This window comes from Eleutherodactylus coqui, chromosome 3, assembly GCF_035609145.1.
Source record: "Eleutherodactylus coqui strain aEleCoq1 chromosome 3, aEleCoq1.hap1, whole genome shotgun sequence".
Taxonomy (NCBI): Eukaryota; Metazoa; Chordata; class Amphibia; order Anura; family Eleutherodactylidae; genus Eleutherodactylus; species Eleutherodactylus coqui.
The window spans coordinates 138,871,800-138,893,531 of NC_089839.1; the positions used below are offsets into that span (position 1 = coordinate 138,871,800).

The window sequence follows — 21,732 nt, forward strand, 5'->3', positions numbered from 1 at the left end:
TTTGCTCCTCATCTTGAGGGGCAGTCGTCAGAATATGAGGGATCTTGGTAACCGCGCTTAGTGGCTGTCGTACTTACCTTCGTCTATGGACCGGTTTATTATTATTTAGTTAAAATGAATGCACCTGTCTCAACATTTGTTCCTGTTCCTCTCAATGTTCATTTTTCTGGTGTTTGGATTAAGTGTAATTGAATTTCCCCGAGCTTTGTTGTTAATCTCTTTGACTCTCTATACGAATGTTCCCAATCAGAGCCGCGGGCAAGCGGATTACCGTCACTGGAAGTCACTGTTGTTGGTTCTCTGTAAAATTCAATATGTATCCGAGGCTGAAGCCCAACGAGATTCTTTAGTAATCCATCTATGTTCTGCTTCTTCTGGAGCACAGGAGACACGACCTCTTACCCCAGGACACGAGGACCTACGACTACAAGGTCCCCTCCAACAGCAGATACTTGCTTCCATGCATGATACCTTAACCTGGATATGAAAAGTCATGAAGATTGAACGTAATCTGTCAGCAGACACCTCCCTTTAATTTAGGGCATCTGTTAGATGCTTCTGTAGTAATAAGCAATAATGGCTATGGAATTGTCTGTGGAATTGAAACTCTCAATTGGCTAGTTGTAGCGCAGACTGCAATGTACATACAGTTGATTAGCTGAGAGGCATCACATGACCAGATTCATTTTGGAAAAAATAACGTTGCCATGGTGTCATCATTAAAACTTTTATCTGGTCAACACAGTTTTACATCCAAGGGTCACTTCAGAAGTTTCATTAGCTAATAAATGCTTCAATTCAAAGAGATCTACCGCTCCCCTATGCACAAGAATATAACTACTATAATACTGCCTCTATGTACAAGAATATAACTACTATACTACTGCCTCTGTGTACAAGAATATACTATAATACTGTCCCCTATGTACAAGAATATAACTACTATAATACTGCCTACAATGTACAAGAATATAACTACTATAATACTGTCCTCTATGTACAAGAATATAACTACTGTAATACTGTCCCCCATATAAAAGAATATAACTACTATAATACTGCGCCCTATATAGAAGAATATAACTACTATAATACTGCCCCCCTATGTACAAGAATATAACTACTATAATACTGCCCCTATATACAAGAATAGAACTACTATAATACTGCCCCCTATGTACAAGAATATCACTACTATAATACTCCCCCTATGTACAAGAATATCACTACTATAATACTCCCCCTATGTACAAGAATATCACTACTATAATGCTGCCCCCTATGTACAAGAACATAACTACTATAATACTGCCTCCAATGTACAAAAATATTACTACTATACTACTGTTCCCTGTGTACAAGAATATAACTACTATAATATTGCTCCTATATACAAGAATATAACTACTATAATACTGCCCTCCTATGTACAAGGATATAACTACTATAATACTGCTCCTATGTACAAGAATATAACTACTATAATCCTGCTCCTATATACAAGAATGTATCTACTATAATACTGCCCCCTATGTACAAGAATATAACTACTATACTACTGTCCCCTGTGTACAAGAATATAACTACAATAATACTGCCCCCTGTGTACAAGAATATAACTACTGTAATACTACCTCCAATGTACAAGAATATAACTACTATAATACTGCCTCCTACAGTTAGGGCCAGAAATATTTGGACAGTAACACAATTTTCGCGAGTTGGGCTCTGCATGCCACCGCATTGGATTTGAAATGAAGCCTCTACAACAGAATTCAAGTGCAGATTGTAACGTTTAATTTAAAGGGTTGAACAAAAATATCTGATAGAAAATGTAGGAATTGTACACATTTCTTTACAAACACTCCACATTTTAGGAGCTCAAAAGTAATTGGACAAATAAACATAACCCAAACAAAATATTTTTTTTTTCAATATTTTGTTGCGAATCCTTTGGAGGCAATCACTGCCTTAAGTCTGGAACCCATGGACATCACCAAACGCTGGGTTTCCTCCTTCTTAATGCTTTGCCAGGCCTTTACAGCCGCAGCCTTCAGGTCTTGCTTGTTTGTGGGTCTTTCCGTCTGAAGTCTGGATTTGAGCAAGTGAAATGCATGCTCAATTGGGTTAAGATCTGGTGATTGACTTGGCCATTGCAGAATGTTCCACTTTTTTGCACTCATGAACTCCTGGGTAGCTTTGGCTGTATGCTTGGGGTCATTGTCCATCTGTACTGTGAAGCGCCGTCCGATCAACTTTGCAACATTTGGCTGAATCTGGGCTGAAAGTATATCCCGGTACACTTCAGAATTCATCCGGCTACTCTTGTCTGCTGTTATGTCATCAATAAACACAAGTGACCCAGTGCCATTGAAAGCCATGCATGCCCATGCCATCACGTTGCCCCCACCATGTTTTACAGAGGATGTGGTGTGCCTTGGATCATGTGCCGTTCCCTTTCTTCTCCAAACTTTTTTCTTCCCATCATTCTGGTACAGGTTGATCTTTGTCTCATCTGTCCATAGAATACTTTTCCAGAACTGGACTGGCTTCTTGAGGTGTTTTTCGGCAAATTTAACTCTGGCCTGTCTATTTTTGGAATTGATGAATGGTTTGCATCTAGATGTGAACCCTTTGTATTTACTTTCATGGAGTCTTCTCTTTACTGTTGACTTAGAGACAGATACACCTACTTCCCTGAGAGTGTTCTGGAGTTCAGTTGATGTTGTGAACGGGTTCTTCTTCACCAAAGAAAGTATGCGGCGATCATCCACCACCGTTGTCTTCCGTGGACGCCCAGGCCTTTTTGAGTTCCCAAGCTCACTAGTGAATTCTTTTTTTCTCAGAATGTACCCGACTGTTGATTTTGCTACTCCAAGCATGTTTGCTATCTCTCTGATGGATTTTTTCTTTTTTTTTCAGCCTCAGGATGTTCTGCTTCACCTCAATTGAGAGTTCCTTTGACCGCATGCTGTCTGGTCACAGCAACAGCTTCCAAATCCAAAACCACACACCTGGAATCAACCCCAGACCTTTTAACTACTTAATTGATTACAGGTTAACGAGGGAGACGCCTTCTGAGTTAATTGCAGCCCTTAGAGTCCATTGTCCAATTACTTTTGGTCCCTTGAAAAAGAGGAGGCTATGCATTACAGAGCTATGATTCCTAAACCTTTTCTCCGATTTGGATGTGGAAACGCTCATATTGCAGCTGGGAGTGTGCACTTTCAGCCCATATTATATATATAACTGTATTTCTGAACATGTTTTTGTAAACAGCTAAAATAACAAAACTTGTGTCACTGTCCAAATATTTCTGGCCCTAACTGTATGTACAAGAATATAACTACTATAATACTGTCTCCTATGTACAAGAATATAACTACTATAATACTGCCCCGTGTACAAGAATATAACTACTGTAATACTGCCCCCTATGTACAAGAATATAACTACTATAATACTGCTCCTATGTACAAGAATATAACTATTATAATACTGTCTCTTATGTACAAGAATATAACTACTATAATACTGCCCCCTGTGTACAAGAATATAACTACTATAATACTGCCCCCTGTGTACAAGAATATAACTACTATAATACTGCCCCCTGTGTACAAGAATATAACTACTATAATACTGCCCCCTGTGTACAAGAATATAACTACTATAATACTGCCCCCTGTGTACAAGAATATAACTACTATAATACTGCCCCGTCTACAAGAATATAACTACTATAATACTGCCCCGTCTACAAGAATATAACTACTGTAATACTGCCCCCTGTGTACAAGAATATAACTACTGTAATACTGCCCCCTATGTACAAGAATATAACTACTATAATACTGCCCCCTATGTACAAGAATATAACTACTGTAATACTACCTCCAATGTACAAGAATATAACTACTATAATACTGCCTCCCATGTACAAGAATATAACTACTATACTACTGTCCCCTGTGTACAAGAATATAACTACTATAATACTGCCTCCTATGTACAATAATATAACTACTATAATACTGCCCCGTCTACAAGAATATAACTACTATAATACTGCCCCGTCTACAAGAATATAACTACTATAATACTGCCCCGTCTACAAGAATATAACTACTGTAATACTGCCCCCTGTGTACAAGAATATAACTACTGTAATACTGCCCCCTATGTACAAGAATATAACTACTATAATACTGCCCCCTATGTACAAGAATATAACTACTGTAATACTACCTCCAATGTACAAGAATATAACTACTATAATACTGCCTCCCATGTACAAGAATATAACTACTATACTACTGTCCCCTGTGTACAAGAATATAACTACTATAATACTGCCTCCTATGTACAATAATATATCTACTATAATACTGCCACCTTATATATAAGAATATAACTACTATAATACTGCCCCCTATGTACAAGAATATAACTACTATAATACTGCCCCCTATGTACAAGAATATAACTACTATAATACTGTCTCCTATGTACAAGAATATAACTACTATAATACTGCCCCCTATGTACAAGAATATAACTACTATAATACTGTCTCCTATGTACAAGAATATAACTACTATAATACTGCCCCCTATGTACAAGAATATAACTACTATAATACTGTCTCCTATGTACAAGAATATAACTACTATACTACTGTCCCCTGTGTACAAGAATATAACTACTGTAATACCCCCAATGTACAAGAATATAACTACTCTAATACTGCCCTTATGTACAAGAATATAAATACTGTAATACTACCTCCAATGTACAAGAATATTACTACTACTACACTACTATATTTACCTCAAACCCTAAGACAAAGGTCATAAAATATTAATTATGTTGAAGTATTATGATTATTAGTATGATGCTTTTTTGATAAATTTCTCCCTTTAAAATTATTCTTTAACCCTTAAATGCAGATGCGGAGGATGGGGACGTTTTGTCCGTCCAGGATTGTATGGGGTTGGCATTCTCTCCAATTGTTGTTTTGCTTCTCTTAGATTCCATGGTTGTCCTATCATCTCTGTGGCTGCAAAACCCGGAGGACCTGAAGCCCCGGAATCAGAAACTGCTCAGGGAATCTCAGAATTAATCGAGGTGTGTAATTGGTGGTTGACTTCAGATAATGTGTGGTAAAAATATATTGTAGCTGCCTGCAGCCACCACTAGAGGGAGCTCACTGCATAATGGAATAAAACTGTATGCAGTGAGCTCCCTCTAGTGGTGACTGTAGTTAAAATATTTGTCAACACGGGATTTGGAGCTGTGTGTTATAAAAGCACAGCTCTGATAGCTATAGCAATGCATAGTGACTTGGCACAGAATTTGGATACTATAGATAAAAGCAAACAGATTTTGCATCCAATTTGCATCATTTTAAGTGTTCAATGAGTTTGAAATCTTTTGAGTGGTAAAAAACAAAAAAGGATCAGGCTGACTCTTGATGTTGGATCCACAACGGGTTTTCAGCATGCAGATTAGCAGTTTAATGGAGTTAGGATCACGTAAATAAGCAGTGAATAGGCATCATATATGCCTATTCACTTTGTATTTGTGCATGAAGGTAGGAGAAATCTGTGGGGCCTTTTGCCATTTTTTTTTTGCGCAAGTGAAAAAGGCAATTGATGCGCACAAAAGAAAATCACAAGAAGGACCAAATATGCAAGTAATATGCGCAGTTTCAGTCTGTGAAAACTGCATATTTCATGGAACAAAACTGCATTCACCTGTGTGAATGAGACCCACCTGCGAGTTTGCGCCCAAGAGACTTAGGTACTGTTTGCATTGGGCAGCACAGACTGGTCCGATATGCACCGGCACACCACATTCATTGTTGGCACATGTGAAACGGTTGGGAGTAGGACATGTAATGAGATTTTTTATGTGGACCATGGGTCTGTGTAAAAAAATATCCATGCGTATAGCCTCACCGTGCAATTACATGGGCATTACACGGTCTGAAAATGCACTAGCCTCAGGGTGGAACTTGGCACAGCAGAAGAGCTGTCATGGTGTGCTGTACTCCCCCCGATGAGGAAGGAGGATTGTGTTGGGGGTGATAGGCATTGGGGATCACTGTAGAGGGGGACCAGGAACTATTGAAATGGGAGCAGCTAGGGATCGGAGGATGTTATGGCCATTTTAGACGGGCCAATAAATTGCTCAGATTCCCGCATCCAGTGAGTTCAGTGTAAATGCGTGCGCCGACTGAACGACAAACAATAATTCATACTCTTATCATTCGTCATTCAGTTTCTGCGTGCATAAAAAGTGAATGCCGATCGGCCGTGTAAACACACAGTCACTCATAAGTGGCTGTTCACTGTGAATGGGGCGGCCAGAAGAGATCTCCATCTCCTTTATTAAGCGATGAGTATAAAAGCACAAGAACGATATTCCTGGGACAGCCAGCCAGCCTGGCGTCTGCGCCCAACAGATCGCCCCGTGTAAAAGGGCCTTTTAGTAATCCTTATTTTGTATTTTTGCAGCAGCTTTCTAACACATTTTTGCTTGATAACCCCTCAGTTTTGGGGCTTGATGTTTTTTAGTTCTCTTAGGGGCACCCCTGCAGGTCTTTATTCCTTTTCTATAATAAATGGGTATTTGGGAGTTCTGTGTACAAGTCCTCTCCACGGCCTGCAGGTAGTCTGTGGGTGCTGTGGATCTCATGTAGTCGGCCCCATACCTCTATCCTTTACTTCATTGTTTTGTTTTCCGTTAAGGATTTCTGATCGCACAAGGTAATTACATTTCCTCGTCGGTGTCTTTCTCAGAAGTTCCAGCATATACTTTTCTGGAGCTTTCAAAAACTAAAGGAACGAAATGTGGTGGTGATGTTCACCTTGACTGCTGTAAGGGTTTATTCACACAGTCCTCACGCAGTTTTTACAAGACTCTGCTTTTTATTTAATAAAAACTGCAACTTTCAAATAAAGGAATGACCCCGGGTGTTATCAGTGTCCTGCTGCTGCTGTGATAAAGGGGTCGTTCAAGAGGAGGCAAGTCTATAAAAGAAATAATCATGACTCTCCTTTTAAATGTCCCGCTGGTCTGCTCCTGAGAGCGCCTGCAGAGGGTATGTGCTGTTCATAGTTCACCTGATTGCTGCAACCAATCCCTGACCTCAGTGCTCATGTGCATGTTTGGCTAGTGATGGGCACGTAACTGCTGCGAAAGCTTCCAAGACCAGACAAGTGGCACTAAACTGCTTGACATTTAAAAGGTGAGTCTTTTTTTTGGCCTGTTTGTTTGTTTCTCTGTGTCTGTCTCTTTGCTGCACATCTGCCTCCCTTGCTCTCTTTGTTTCTCTGTCTCCTTCACTCTTTGTGTCTCTGTCTCCTTCACTCTGTTTGTGTGTGTGTCACTGTCTCCTTCACTCTGTGTATGTGTGTGTGTGTGCCTGTCTCCTTCGCTCTGTGTGTGTGTGCCTGTCTCCTTCGCTCTGTGTGTGTGTGCCTGTCTCCTTCGCTCTGTGTGTGTGTGCCTGTCTCCTTCGCTCTGTGTGTGTGTGCCTGTCTCCTTCGCTCTGTGTGTGTGTGCCTGTCTCCTTCGCTCTGTGTGTGTGTGCCTGTCTCCTTCGCTCTGTGTGTGTGTGCCTGTCTCCTTCGCTCTGTGTGTGTGTGCCTGTCTCCTTCGCTCTGTGTGTGTTTCTCTGTCTCCTTCACTCTGTTTGTGTGTGTGTCACTGTCTCCTTCACTCTGTGTATGTGTGTGTGTGTGCCTGTCTCCTTCGCTTTGTGTGTGTGTGCCTGTCTCCTTCACTCTGTGTATGTGTGTGTGTGTGCCTGTCTCCTTCGCTCTGTGTGTACGTGTGCCTGTCTCCTTCGCTCTGTGTGTACGTGTGCCTGTCTCCTTCGCTCTGTGTGTACGTGTGCCTGTCTCCTTCGCTCTGTGTGTACGTGTGCCTGTCTCCTTCGCTCTGTGTGTACGTGTGCCTGTCTCCTTCGCTCTGTGTGTACGTGTGCCTGTCTCCTTCGCTCTGTGTGTACGTGTGCCTGTCTCCTTCGCTCTGTGTGTACGTGTGCCTGTCTCCTTCGCTCTGTGTGTACGTGTGCCTGTCTCCTTCGCTCTGTGTGTACGTGTGCCTGTCTCCTTCGCTCTGTGTGTACGTGTGCCTGTCTCCTTCGCTCTGTGTGTACGTGTGCCTGTCTCCTTCGCTCTGTGTGTACGTGTGCCTGTCTCCTTCGCTCTGTGTGTACGTGTGCCTGTCTCCTTCGCTCTGTGTGTGTACGTGTGCCTGTCTCCTTCGTTCTGTGTGTGTACGTGTGCCTGTCTCCTTCGTTCTGTGTGTGTGCCTGTCTCCTTCGTTCTGCGTGTGTGTCTCTGTCTCCTTCGCTCTGCGTGTGTGCCTCTGTCTCCTTCGCTCTGCGTGTGTGCCTCTGTCTCCTTCGCTCTGCGTGTGTGCCTCTGTCTCCTTCGCTCTGCGTGTGTGCCTCTGTCTCCTTCGCTCTGCGTGTGTGCCTCTGTCTCCTTCGCTCTGCGTGTGTGCCTCTGTCTCCTTCGCTCTGCGTGTGTGCCTCTGTCTCCTTCGCTCTGCGTGTGTGCCTCTGTCTCCTTCGCTCTGCGTGTGTGCCTCTGTCTCCTTCGCTCTGCGTGTGTGCCTCTGTCTCCTTCGCTCTGCGTGTGTGCCTCTGTCTCCTTCGCTCTGCGTGTGTGCCTCTGTCTCCTTCGCTCTGCGTGTGTGCCTCTGTCTCCTTCGCTCTGCGTGTGTGCCTCTGTCTCCTTCGCTCTGCGTGTGTGCCTCTGTCTCCTTCGCTCTGCGTGTGTGCCTCTGTCTCCTTCGCTCTGCGTGTGTGCCTCTGTCTCCTTCGCTCTGCGTGTGTGCCTCTGTCTCCTTCGCTCTGCGTGTGTGCCTCTGTCTCCTTCGCTCTGCGTGTGTGCCTCTGTCTCCTTCGCTCTGCGTGTGTGCCTCTGTCTCCTTCGCTCTGCGTGTGTGCCTCTGTCTCCTTCGCTCTGCGTGTGTGCCTCTGTCTCCTTCGCTCTGCGTGTGTGCCTCTGTCTCCTTCGCTCTGCGTGTGTGCCTCTGTCTCCTTCGCTCTGCGTGTGTGCCTCTGTCTCCTTCGCTCTGCGTGTGTGCCTCTGTCTCCTTCGCTCTGCGTGTGTGCCTCTGTCTCCTTCGCTCTGCGTGTGTGCCTCTGTCTCCTTCGCTCTGCGTGTGTGCCTCTGTCTCCTTCGCTCTGCGTGTGTGCCTCTGTCTCCTTCGCTCTGCGTGTGTGCCTCTGTCTCCTTCGCTCTGCGTGTGTGCCTCTGTCTCCTTCGCTCTGCGTGTGTGCCTCTGTCTCCTTCGCTCTGCGTGTGTGCCTCTGTCTCCTTCGCTCTGCGTGTGTGCCTCTGTCTCCTTCGCTCTGCGTGTGTGCCTCTGTCTCCTTCGCTCTGCGTGTGTGCCTCTGTCTCCTTCGCTCTGCGTGTGTGCCTCTGTCTCCTTCGCTCTGCGTGTGTGCCTCTGTCTCCTTCGCTCTGCGTGTGTGCCTCTGTCTCCTTCGCTCTGCGTGTGTGCCTCTGTCTCCTTCGCTCTGCGTGTGTGCCTCTGTCTCCTTCGCTCTGCGTGTGTGCCTCTGTCTCCTTCGCTCTGCGTGTGTGCCTCTGTCTCCTTCGCTCTGCGTGTGTGCCTCTGTCTCCTTCGCTCTGCGTGTGTGCCTCTGTCTCCTTCGCTCTGCGTGTGTGCCTCTGTCTCCTTCGCTCTGCGTGTGTGCCTCTGTCTCCTTCGCTCTGCGTGTGTGCCTCTGTCTCCTTCGCTCTGCGTGTGTGCCTCTGTCTCCTTCGCTCTGCGTGTGTGCCTCTGTCTCCTTCGCTCTGCGTGTGTGCCTCTGTCTCCTTCGCTCTGCGTGTGTGCCTCTGTCTCCTTCGCTCTGCGTGTGTGCCTCTGTCTCCTTCGCTCTGCGTGTGTGCCTCTGTCTCCTTCGCTCTGCGTGTGTGCCTCTGTCTCCTTCGCTCTGCGTGTGTGCCTCTGTCTCCTTCGCTCTGCGTGTGTGCCTCTGTCTCCTTCGCTCTGCGTGTGTGCCTCTGTCTCCTTCGCTCTGCGTGTGTGCCTCTGTCTCCTTCGCTCTGCGTGTGTGCCTCTGTCTCCTTCGCTCTGCGTGTGTGCCTCTGTCTCCTTCGCTCTGCGTGTGTGCCTCTGTCTCCTTCGCTCTGCGTGTGTGCCTCTGTCTCCTTCGCTCTGCGTGTGTGCCTCTGTCTCCTTCGCTCTGCGTGTGTGCCTATGTCTCCTTCGCTCTGCGTGTGTGCCTATGTCTCCTTCGCTCTGCGTGTGTGCCTATGTCTCCTTCGCTCTGCGTGTGTGCCTATGTCTCCTTCGCTCTGCGTGTGTGCCTATGTCTCCTTCGCTCTGCGTGTGTGCCTATGTCTCCTTCGCTCTGCGTGTGTGCCTATGTCTCCTTCGCTCTGCGTGTGTGCCTATGTCTCCTTCGCTCTGCGTGTGTGTCTCTGTCTCCTTCGCTCTGCGTGTGTGCCTCTGTCTCCTTCGCTCTGCGTGTGTGCCTCTGTCTCCTTCGCTCTGTGCGTGTGTGTCTCTGTCTCCTTCGCTCTGTGTGTGTGTGTCTCTGTCTCCTTCGCTCTGTGCGTGTGTGTCTCTGTCTCCTTCGCTCTGTGTGTGTGTGTCTCTGTCTCCTTCGCTCTGTGTGTGTGTGTCTCTGTCTCCTTCGCTCTGTGTGTGTGTGTCTCCTTCGCTCTGTGTGTGTGTGTCTCCTTCGCTCTGTGTGTGTGTGTCTCCTTCGCTCTGTGTGTGTGTGTCTCCTTCGCTCTGTGTGTGTGTCTCTGTCTCCTTCGCTCTGTGTGTGTGTGTCTCTGTCTCCTTCGCTCTGTGTGTGTGTGTCTCTGTCTCCTTCGCTCTGTGTGTGTGTGTGTCTCTGTCTCCTTCGCTCTGTGTGTGTGTGTGTCTCTGTCTCCTTCGCTCTGTGTGTGTGTGTCTCTGTCTCCTTCGCTCTGTGTGTGTGTGTCTCTGTCTCCTTCGCTCTGTGTGTGTGTGTCTCCTTCGCTCTGTGTGTGTGTGTCTCCTTCGCTCTGTGTGTGTGTGTCTCCTTCGCTCTGTGTGTGTGTGTCTCCTTCGCTCTGTGTGTGTGTCTCTGTCTCCTTCGCTCTGTGTGTGTGTGTCTCTGTCTCCTTCGCTCTGTGTGTGTGTGTCTCTGTCTCCTTCGCTCTGTGTGTGTGTGTGTCTCTGTCTCCTTCGCTCTGTGTGTGTGTGTGTGTGTCTCTGTCTCCTTCGCTCTGTGTGTGTGTCTCTGTCTCCTTCGCTCTCTGTGTGTGTGTGTCTCCTTCGCTCTGTGTGTGTGTCTCTGTCTCCTTCGCTCTGTGTGTGTGTCTCTGTCTCCTTCGCTCTGTGTGTGTGTCTCTGTCTCCTTCGCTCTGTGTGTGTGTCTCTGTCTCCTTCGCTCTGTGTGTGTGTCTCTGTCTCCTTCGCTCTGTGTGTGTGTGTCTCTGTCTCCTTCGCTCTGTGTGTGTGTGTCTCTGTCTCCTTCGCTCTGTGTGTGTCTCTGTCTCCTTCGCTCTGTGTGTGTCTCTGTCTCCTTCGCTCTGTGTGTGTCTCTGTCTCCTTCGCTCTGTGTGTGTCTCTGTCTCCTTCGCTCTGTGTGTGTCTCTGTCTCCTTCGCTCTGTGTGTGTGTCTCTGTCTCCTTCGCTCTGTGTGTGTGTCTCTGTCTCCTTCGCTCTGTGTGTGTGTCTCTGTCTCCTTCGCACTGTGTGTGTGTCTCGGTCTCCTTCGCACTGTGTGTGTGTCTCTGTCTCCTTCTCGCACTGTGTGTGTGTCTCGGTCTCCTTCTCGCACTGTGTGTGTGTCTCGGTCTCCTTCTCGCTCTGTGTGTGTGTCTCGGTCTCCTTCTCGCTCTGTGTGTGTGTCTCGGTCTCCTTCTCGCTCTGTGTGTGTGTCTCGGTCTCCTTCTCGCTCTGTGTGTGTGTCTCGGTCTCCTTCTCGCTCTGTGTGTGTGTCTCTGTCACCTTCTCGCTCTGTGTGTGTGTCTCTGTCTCCTTCTCGCTCTGTGTGTGTGTCTGTCTCCTTCTCGCTCTGTGTGTGTGTCTCTGTCTCTTTCTCGCTCTGTGTGTGTGCCTCCTTTGCTCTGTGTGGTGTTTGTGTCTCTGTCTCCTTTGTTCTGTGTGTGTGTCTCTGTCTCTTTCTCGCTCTGTGTGTGTGCCTCCTTTGCTCTGTGTGGTGTTTGTGTCTCTGTCTCCTTTGTTCTGTGTGTGTGTCTCTGTCTCCTTTGCTCTGTGTGTGTGTCTCCTTTGCTCTGTGTGTGTGTATCTGTCTCCTTTGCTCTGTGTGTGTGTCTCCTTCGCTTTGTGTGTGTGTCTCTGTCTCCTTCTCGCTCTGTGTGTGTGTCTCTGTCTCCTTCTCGCTCTGTGTGTGTGTCTCTGCCTCCTTCTCGCTCTGTGTGTGTGTCTCTGTCTCCTTCTCGCTCTGTGTGTGTGTCTCTGTCTCCTTCTCGCTCTGTGTGTGTGTCTCTGTCTCCTTCTCGCTCTGTGTGTGTGTCTCCTTCGCTTTGTGTGTGTGTCTCTGTCTCCTTTGCTCCCTTCTGTTTTTTTTGTTTTTGTTTTTTTTTAAATCTCTGTAAACCTCATTAAACTTTTTGGAATTCTGTTGATTTGAATCTCCTAATAAATGACCTCTACGTGATTACTTACATTTTCTCCTCAGCTGAACAATAGTTTGGGTGTTGCAGTCCTGAAACTTTATACATTTGAGAAAAGGGAGAAGAAATTGGTTCATTTTTTTTCTTATTTTTTTCACTTCATGTACAGACTGAAGGCTGTAAAGACACTTCTGTGTCCATCCAGAGAAATGAAAAATAAGAAACACAAATGATAAATCTAAGCCTTCACTGTTAGTGTTTCTACACCTGCTGAGTCGTCGTGCCGCGCTGGTAATAGTGACTTCCTACGTATAGTCTACCCTTTTCTACAAAGACGCTCGCTTGCGGCTCCTGGCGACGCTCTATTTACTGCTCTTGGCACTTACAATGAACCTTTGTGTTTTCCCCTTTAGCTCTTGAAGTCACAGGCCTACTTGCCTCACAGAGATCCCTCAGGGCCTTTCCTTATGGCTGTCGACCACTGTTTTTCCATCAAGGGTCAGGGCACGGTGATGACAGGCACCATCCTCTCCGGATCCGTCAGTCTCAATGACAACGTGGAGATCCCGGCCTTAAAGGTAAGAAATCTTCCACTAGTGGGCAGCATTGTATCGGCTGTACAATTATATGCAGATTACATTGTATGATTGGTCGTGTTTCTAGCATATTGATCTGAAGACGTGCCTGGTTTATAGATTCTCCCTCGGATAGAACAGTGGAATATAGTAAAATAATTCTTCTGTCGGAATGGTGTAGATAATACTACTTATACAACTGCCATTATAAGAATTACTATTAAAGCAACCCTCCGGGCCTAGAGATGCTTAGGTGACTGCATGGCTTCCCTGACTACCTGATGCTCGCTGTGTATCATTAGTATAAGACACTACGCCTGCTGTGATTGGCCCGTGCTGCCCACATGAGCCGTGCCGGACGGTCAGAACAGCATGTAGGGTCTTAGACTACCAATACATCCATGCTAGTATTATAAATCCAAAAGTAACTGTCTGTTACCTTTTCACGGCTAAATTGCAGAAGCGATTTTGATGAAATTTGGCAGGGAGATAGCTTGCACCTTCAGGAAGGACATAGGCTACATTTTATCCCGAAAATTTATAGAGTTCTCTAGGGAGCGCGACAAGACAGATTTATGTGGTGATGCGCAGGCTGTTCAAGAAAACCTTGAAGCACACATGAGTGGGGACTAACATCTACGCCATAAGCAATTCGGAAGGAAATTGCAATCAAACCTACCCGCAGCAAAGAAAGAGGATCCCAATGTAAAATAATTAAAATCAGTTTTGGAAATCTTGATATGATTTGAAGAAAAAGATGAAAAACCAGTGAATAGGAGCTTACTGCGCAGATGAGAGAACCTTCATAAATTTGCGCTGGGGGAGGGGCTGCTTAAGTTGTATTATTAGTATTCTACATGTTGTTCATTATCTGTGTAAGCCCAATGCCCACGGTTGTATTTGCATTGCGGGATCCGGAGTGAGAGTTCGCCTCTGGATCCTGCAGTAGATACTCCCCATAGGCCATGCAAGGAAAACGCTTTTCTATGCCCACGAGCGGAAGTTAACTGCGATTTTCCGCTCGCCGGGGAAAATCGCAGCATGTCCTATTCAAGTGCGAGCTTCGCATGGACGGCTTCCATTGCGGTCAAAGGAAGCCGTCCATCCCGCTGCGAGTGGCGGAGGATCCGCGTCATCGCAACTCTCTGTACTGCTTATGTGTGGCGGCGCGCCAGCCGGCACATCCGCAGAGCAGAGAGAAGATGACAAGACGGGTACATTGGGGTCACTGCCGGGGCACAGGGTCTGATTCTGCTGCAAGATTTTGCGAAGAATCCGACTCTTCCGCGGACATGAGGCCTAACTATAATGTGCACTTATGAACCAGTCAGTAAGATGGGGGAGGGGACCAATAAAACATTAACATAATTATGTAAATTTATATCATACATTTTGCATATTATAGACCTCTTCATTTTTTCTATATTGTTAGACATATTTTGGGGCGCAGCAGACTAAGTATAAATTATTAGTTTACAGGACTTAGACTGTCCGTAAAAATAAAGATAAACCTTTTTAGATAACTTTTTTGATGACACAAAAAAACTTTAAAAAAAATGAAAGTAATAAAATATAAAGCTCCCTGTTACACGGCTGATCCATATGTGACTAGGGATATAGAGGGAGCTGGTGATTGTACATCTTGGGAGGCTACTTGGCCCCGGTCTGAGACTCCATCTGACCCTGGTGTCTAGCACATACCCCGGGCCATGACTGACAGGCGATGTCCACAGGGGACTGGGACGTAGTGCTTAAAAAAAGAAACCAAGTCTAAAAAGAAAACAAATGAGTGACTTCACCGTGGAAAGCATCTCCGCCTTTCTCAAGATCCACTAATAGATTGTGACACCAGTGACCGATTGAACCTGTGTAAAGCGGGGTCACTCCGGAGTCCCCCGCCAGACTACCACCAACAATGTTATGTACTGATCGGAGAGAGGCCAGGCATGTCTGTATGAACTCCGTGTAACTTTAACGGTGACCATATTCCACCAGATTCATTTGTGGGTACATCTAATTCCAGTTGTCCAGTGTTAAATATGTATGATCCAATATTGAAGAATTAAAGGGGTTGTCCAATTACAAACTATTAATGGCCTATCCTCAGGATAGGTCATCAATAACAACTCAGTAGGGATCTGTCACCAGGGATCCCCACCAATCAGCTGTTTGCAGGGCATCTGTGCTTCTGTACTGAGCTGATATCGGCAGTTCCCTCTCCCTCTGTAGTGCCCACGCTAATGTGTATGGTGCCGTGTGTTATCACATGAATCAAGTCCATATAAGAAATCCCAGAGGGGTCAGTGCAACAAATTTTTAGCGCTTTGGTCCCCTTGGATTTTGTTTCTGGGTACCCAGGAACTTTACACCTGACTGTTAGTCTGTAATTTCAATTATTGAAAGCCTCATTGTCACCTCCCACCCCCCAACCCCTCGTTTTTTATTTTTCTCTTTTCTTTCTCTTTTTTCTTTTCGCTTATTTTTTTCAAATTACTCGTACCTTGTACCACACTTATCTGTTGGATTCTGTGCTCCTCAAGTGATATGTTCCACAGTTTATTACTGTTGATGCGATATTTTAAGTGCATTGAAGCTTAACTTTTATTTTAGGATTCTGTGTATGTATTGTTTTCTTGTTGACTTCAATAAAAGTTAATTGCGGCCTTTAAAAAGTCCCAAAAGGCTAATTTCAAAGTAAACAGCACTATTTCCACCCAAAAGGTATACAATTTTCATCTCTCTTAGGCCTCCTGCACACGACCGGGTCAAATTCAGCATTTGGGAGCCCGCAACAGGACCCGACCCTGTGCCCATTTGGTGACCCCGCTCAACCTGTCCGGATTCTTCTGTACTGCGGTTGCATCGGCCGGCGCACCTGCGCAATGTAGATAAAGCCGCGCCATTACTAGGCGATGCCGCGGAACCCGCAACCCTTCTGCAGTGCTCACTGCGTAAGAGCTGCAGGACGGATGGCTTCTATTGACTTCAGTAGAAGCCAGCGGTGCGGAAAACCACACAGAATGGAGCATGCTGCGATATTTCGGCCACTAGCGGAAATGCTGGTATAGTTGATGGCCAACTGATGAAAGATTCATTGGACAGCATTGAGGTGCATGCACGTTTGTCGTTCTGCGGTGAACTTGTGGAGAATCTGCTGACTTCTGTTTATGAACACTTGGTTGTAACGTGAGCGTCAAACTACATCACCTGCAGCCACTGGGATCGATTTCCAGATTGTCTTGGTGATGTGATGAACAGGGTGAGTGATTTCAGTAGGAAATAAGGAACATGAAAGAATGGTACTATGAAAGATGGGATCTGCATATGATGGCAGACTACTGTTGGAGCATCCAGTGCGAATGTCCAGGAGCGTGTCATCGCAGGAAATCACAAGCATGCGGTGACAGCGGCACGTCTCAATGAAGAAACTGTCATTTTGTTTGTGTTCTAGACTTCTTTGGATTTATCTTTGTACCTTCAGCTTTTGATCAGCAGTCATTACATATATAATACAATATGTTATACATACATCAGTTTATATGGACGTAGCTTTTCTTCATGAGGTCTGCTTATCCAGATGACCTGTCCTTCTCAGAAACTACCAGCCCAAAATGCCCCAAAAAGGTTCTGACATCTGTTGCCAAAAATTGTGCTCCCCGGTGTTACTATTGCCCATGTATGCTGTTTCCAGCAGTTGATTCAGGTGACAATCACCCCATGTAACGAACCTTTACATTATGAAGTACAACGCTGTAACCAACCTCCCAATAAGGCCTCTGAAACATATCCATGTGCCATACGTAAAAAAACGGATGACGCACAGACAGTATAAGGGCCCATATTATTCGATGAGGGTCCTACTGAGTTCTTTCACACAGAGACAGACTGCATGAACAATCTCGCTGCATGCCCTGTTCTTGTTCGTATCAAGCGGGCATTAGGACATGCAAATGCATGTGAATGCGCAGCCCATCCGTGTTTCGGACACGGGTTGGTGTCCGATGTGCGCTGTGCCTGAACCTCTCGAATGCAACTTGCACACGTAACAAGTTTGCCCTGTCTAAGTTTGAATTAACATTTCTTCTGCATTATCCATTTGGTGTGTCCACTCGGAAAGCTCCCGATACAGATGTTAAAGTGGCCCTCCGGTCCTGGAAAAACAAAGATGGCGGCACGGCTTCTCTGACTACCTGATGCATACTGTATGTAGTATGTATTGGTAATCTAAAACACTACACCCTGCTCTGACTGGCCGGCACGGCTCACCTGGACAGCACTAGCCAATCACAGCAGGTGTAGTGTCTTATATTAATGATATATATTATACACAGTGTAAATCAGGTAGTCGGAGAAGCCGTGCCGCCATCTGTGTTTGTCCAGGCCCCAAGGGTTGCTTTAAAGGCATTGTAAAGGATTAGAAAAACATGGCTGCTTTCTTTCAAAAACAGCGCCACACTTGTCCATGGGTTATATGACGTATTGCAGGTGAGCCCCATTCAATTAAATGGAGCTCAGCTGCAATACCAGACACAACCCGTGGACAGGTGTGGTGCTGTTTTTGAATGGAAATAGCCATGTTTTTCTAATCCTTTACAATCCCTTTAAATGTGACCATAGGACCCCATCCAGAGTGCCTTTTATGCCTGCAGTGGGCTGCTATAATTAATTTTCCCTTTTTTTTCCAAGCTGTATGGTATAATGCTTTTCCATACAGAGGCATCCTGCAAAAAAAACTGCGATGCACAGTATGCTTTTTTTCCCCATTTGTTATGTTATAGCCTATGGGCAATAGATGGCAGTGTGTGGGTATGCAGTGCCATCTGTCGGGTTTATGTTGGCAGGTCCGCTTAACATATATCTGTGGCATATGATGAAACCGTGTGAATAGCCACTAATCCACACACTAGCAGAAGCCTAGGCAGGTGGAATACACTGCAGGATATTCATCTGAGGCGTCTTGCATTGAAATCGATGAAGGTAACTACAGCTTCTAGAGGGGAAGAACAAACCTCCTGTTCTAGAGTAATGTCCACATTACTAACCTACCTGATCTTTGCTACAGTGCTTTAGCTGCGCCATTGGAGGGTTTCCCTCCCAGGACAGGATGCTTCTCCGTTAGCCGCAGCACCTTGGGCTTTGCATTAAGTGTGTTTTGGGTGCATGATACATGGGATACACTGAACATGGACTTCTGACCAGGCCAAATTAATGGTGGAAGATTCAGAACCTCCTGTAATCCTGGGACTTTTCAGTCTTTAAAGAATAATTCAGCTTCAGGATCTTGGGAAGAAGCACAGAGTGACTAGATAAGAGCCAGTATGACCTGCTAATTGCAGCCATTAGCTAGAATCCCCCCTCCCCACTCACACACTTTACATCTCCTTGTGCCCCGGATTTAGGGATTGGTCTGAAGGATGAACTCATATGGGCGATCATACCCTCGTGGCATTCACAGATAGGCGTGAGGTCGCTGCAGCGCTCTCCAGAAATAAAGCTGTGCACAGAACGGGGTATTGTGCCACGGTTCCGGACATGAAAGGCAGATACAATGAGATACGATCACCAATGATGGGGGCTCTCTGAAAGATTGATTGTCTGTCTGTGGGAGACGATTCGGAGGAGTCCGCTCATTCTCTCACCCTCCTGTGCTGGAGAAAAGACCACAAGTTTTATCTGATGATGTTGTGTCGTTGGGATGACTTCACATCAGCTCCTCTAGTGTGTTCTTCACTACTACACTGATGCCACTTGAGCCACTCTCATACATGAGTTACCAAAACCAGGGAGTTTTACAGTGACTTCATGCAGCGTTTTCAAAAGGCGTTCTATTGCGTTTAATAGCGTTTTTAACGCACCTGATCATTTTAAAAGGTGTATTAAAAAGTGCTAAAAAGCACAAAAATAGTGCAGACAGCACTCAAAAAATTGTTTTCAAAGGGGCTTCGCAGACTAGAGCTCAAAAAATTGAGCGCTGGTCTGCGAAGCCCCATTGAAATAAATGGACGCGTTGTACCGCAGTAAAAAGCGGGCTGTGTGAGAGCGACCTTAATCTAGTGGTGTATTTCCGGTTAGTTGGAGGTTTTAGCAGGACTCTTTTATGAGATTAAAAAGGTCTACTCCCCCCACCCAAATAATATTGCCACTCCATGTGCAGTGTTGGGTGTAGGAACCCATTGAAGTGTATGTACCTGAGCTGCAGTACCAGACATGATCTGTGGAAAGAAATAGCGCTGTTAAACAGGAATGTCTCATAATTTGCTGAAAAATGTCTTGTGAAACTTTTTTCTACTCCAGAGTACTGTTGGACCCAATGTACCTTTTGTAGAAGGTTCTTTTTGCCCCCTGATAACGTGTAGGTAATATCTCTCCTGTACTTCAATAAATTGATGAATTTTTGCTGGATTCTCATACATCTCTAACTATGAAGTGCAAGTAGGGGGATAGAAAAGTACCTCCAGAGCGCCATCTATTAGAAGTTAGCTTCCCTATAGGTAATGTCTGACTTTTTAGCAGGCCCTGTAACATGTATAAGGGTATAAGTCAATGCAGATTCTTCTTCAGATGGAAAAGCTGATCTATAGACAGCTGTTTCGGGGTTCTCTACCCTCGTCTGTGCCGAGCAGCTTACTAGTTCACTGGGTGAAGTCATTTGATGAGGGTCTGGGGATATTACGTTTCTCCTTGAGGAGAGACCCAAGTTGGTATACACTTATATGAATTATGCAGTGCTCCCTGAGAAACAATATACAAATAGGGATGGAAAAGTATCCATTCAGCGCCTCATATTAAAAGGTAGCTTTCCAATGTCCAGCCTTTCAACAGGCCTTGTAACTTGACTAAGGATAGAAGCCAAACCCCAGAGTCTTCTCCATAAGGAACATATACCCATCTGCACCCACCCAGCCACTTACCCTGCTCTGTACTGACTGAGGTAAACCCCGAAACAGTTGTCTGTAGATGGGTATCTGTTCCTTGCGGAGAGGGCTCTCTGTTGGCTTACATGGTTAGTCATGTGCGAAGGCCTGTTGAAGGGTCAGACACTAACTTAGCGGGAAGCTTCCTTCCAATAGGTGGTGCTGAAAGAGGTACTTTACTATCCCTTACAGCAGGACCTGTCTTCCTGCTGCTTTTTTAAACTTGTGCCCTATGGCACAGAGATTGGATTGCCCAATACCACAAAAAAACCCTGGCTCATGTCCAACTACGCTCCGTAGTGGTGAGAATAGTTGCACATACGCCCATTTTTTTCACTATAGGCGAGATAGAATCTCCTCAGCATATACAAATAGAGATGGGGCAGATTCTCGTGAGTATGCACAGAAGGTGAGGTAGATAATCAAGTTGTGACTCCTTTACTTTCCCTATTTACATACCGAATTTCCAAGATTCATGTTTTGATCGTGAATTATCGGGGTTGGACAATGAATTTCTCCAAAAGGCTTGCTTAGTGCGCCTCTGACTCGAAGGTAGTGTGTGCAAAAAATAACTTCTCTAGGCTTTATTGTTTCTGCTAAAAGAAATCTTTCATTTATCGCGTTTTTTCGTGGATTTTCATGCTTCAAATTGAATAATCAGGATTTACTTTTCCTATTAGAGATTTGGTGGAAAGTCAGTGAGGGCTTGTGCGTCGATACCCTCTCCATATTGTATTTCGCTGCAGAGTTCCGCCCTTCTTGCAGATGTTAATATATAAAATTATGGTCCGTGGCCCCCGCCAACTGCCACATAACATCCCCCATCAGAGAGCGTGAAACTCTCCTGACTGCCACGTAACATTCTCCATCAGAGAGCGTGATACTCTCCTGACTGCCACGTAACATCCTCCATCAGAGAGCGTAACACTCTCCTGACTGCCACGTAACATTCTCCATCAGAGAGCGTGACACTCTCCCGACTGCCACGTAACATTCTCCATCAGAGAGCATGACACTCTCCAGACTGCCACGTAACATACTCCATCAGAAAGCGTGACACTCTCCTGACTGCCACGTAACATACTCCATCAGAGAGCGTGACACTCTCCTGACTGCCACGTAACATTCTCCATCAGAGAGCGTGATACTCTCCTGACTGCCACGTAACATTCTCCATCAGAGAGCGTGACACTCTCCTGACTGCCACGTAACATACTCCATCAGAGAGCGTGACACTCTCCTGACTGCCACGTAACATTCTCCATCAGAGAGCGTGATACTCTCCTGACTGACACGGAACATCCCCCCCCATCAGAGAGAGTGACACTCTCCTGACTGCCACGTAACATCCCCCCTATCAAAGAGCGTGACACTCTCCTCACTGCCACGTAACATCCCCCCTATCAGAGAGCTTGACACTCTGCTGACTGCCATGGAACATCCCCCATCAGAGAGCTTGACGCTCTCCTGACTACCAGGTAACATTCCCCCATCAGAGAGCGTGACGTTCTCCTGACTGCCACGTAGAATTCCCCCCCATCAGAGAGCGTGACGCTCTCCTGACTGCCACGTAACATCCTCCCCATCAGAGAGCGCAACGCTCTCCTGACTGCCACGTAACATTCCCCCAATCAGAGCGCGTGACGCTTTCCTGAC

The 21,732-nt window shown here is 45.9% G+C and overlaps 1 protein-coding gene across 1 annotated transcript in view; it reads left to right on the top strand.

Moving 5' to 3' along the window:
• Positions 1-21,732, top strand: part of EEFSEC (eukaryotic elongation factor, selenocysteine-tRNA specific) — a 194,528-nt gene that overhangs the window by 45,820 nt on the left and 126,976 nt on the right. Inside the window, exons 3-4 of the mRNA XM_066596150.1 lie at positions 5,031-5,127; positions 13,001-13,165. Coding sequence (XP_066452247.1) covers positions 5,031-5,127; positions 13,001-13,165 — 262 coding nt within the window. The remainder of the gene's footprint in view (positions 1-5,030; positions 5,128-13,000; positions 13,166-21,732) is intronic.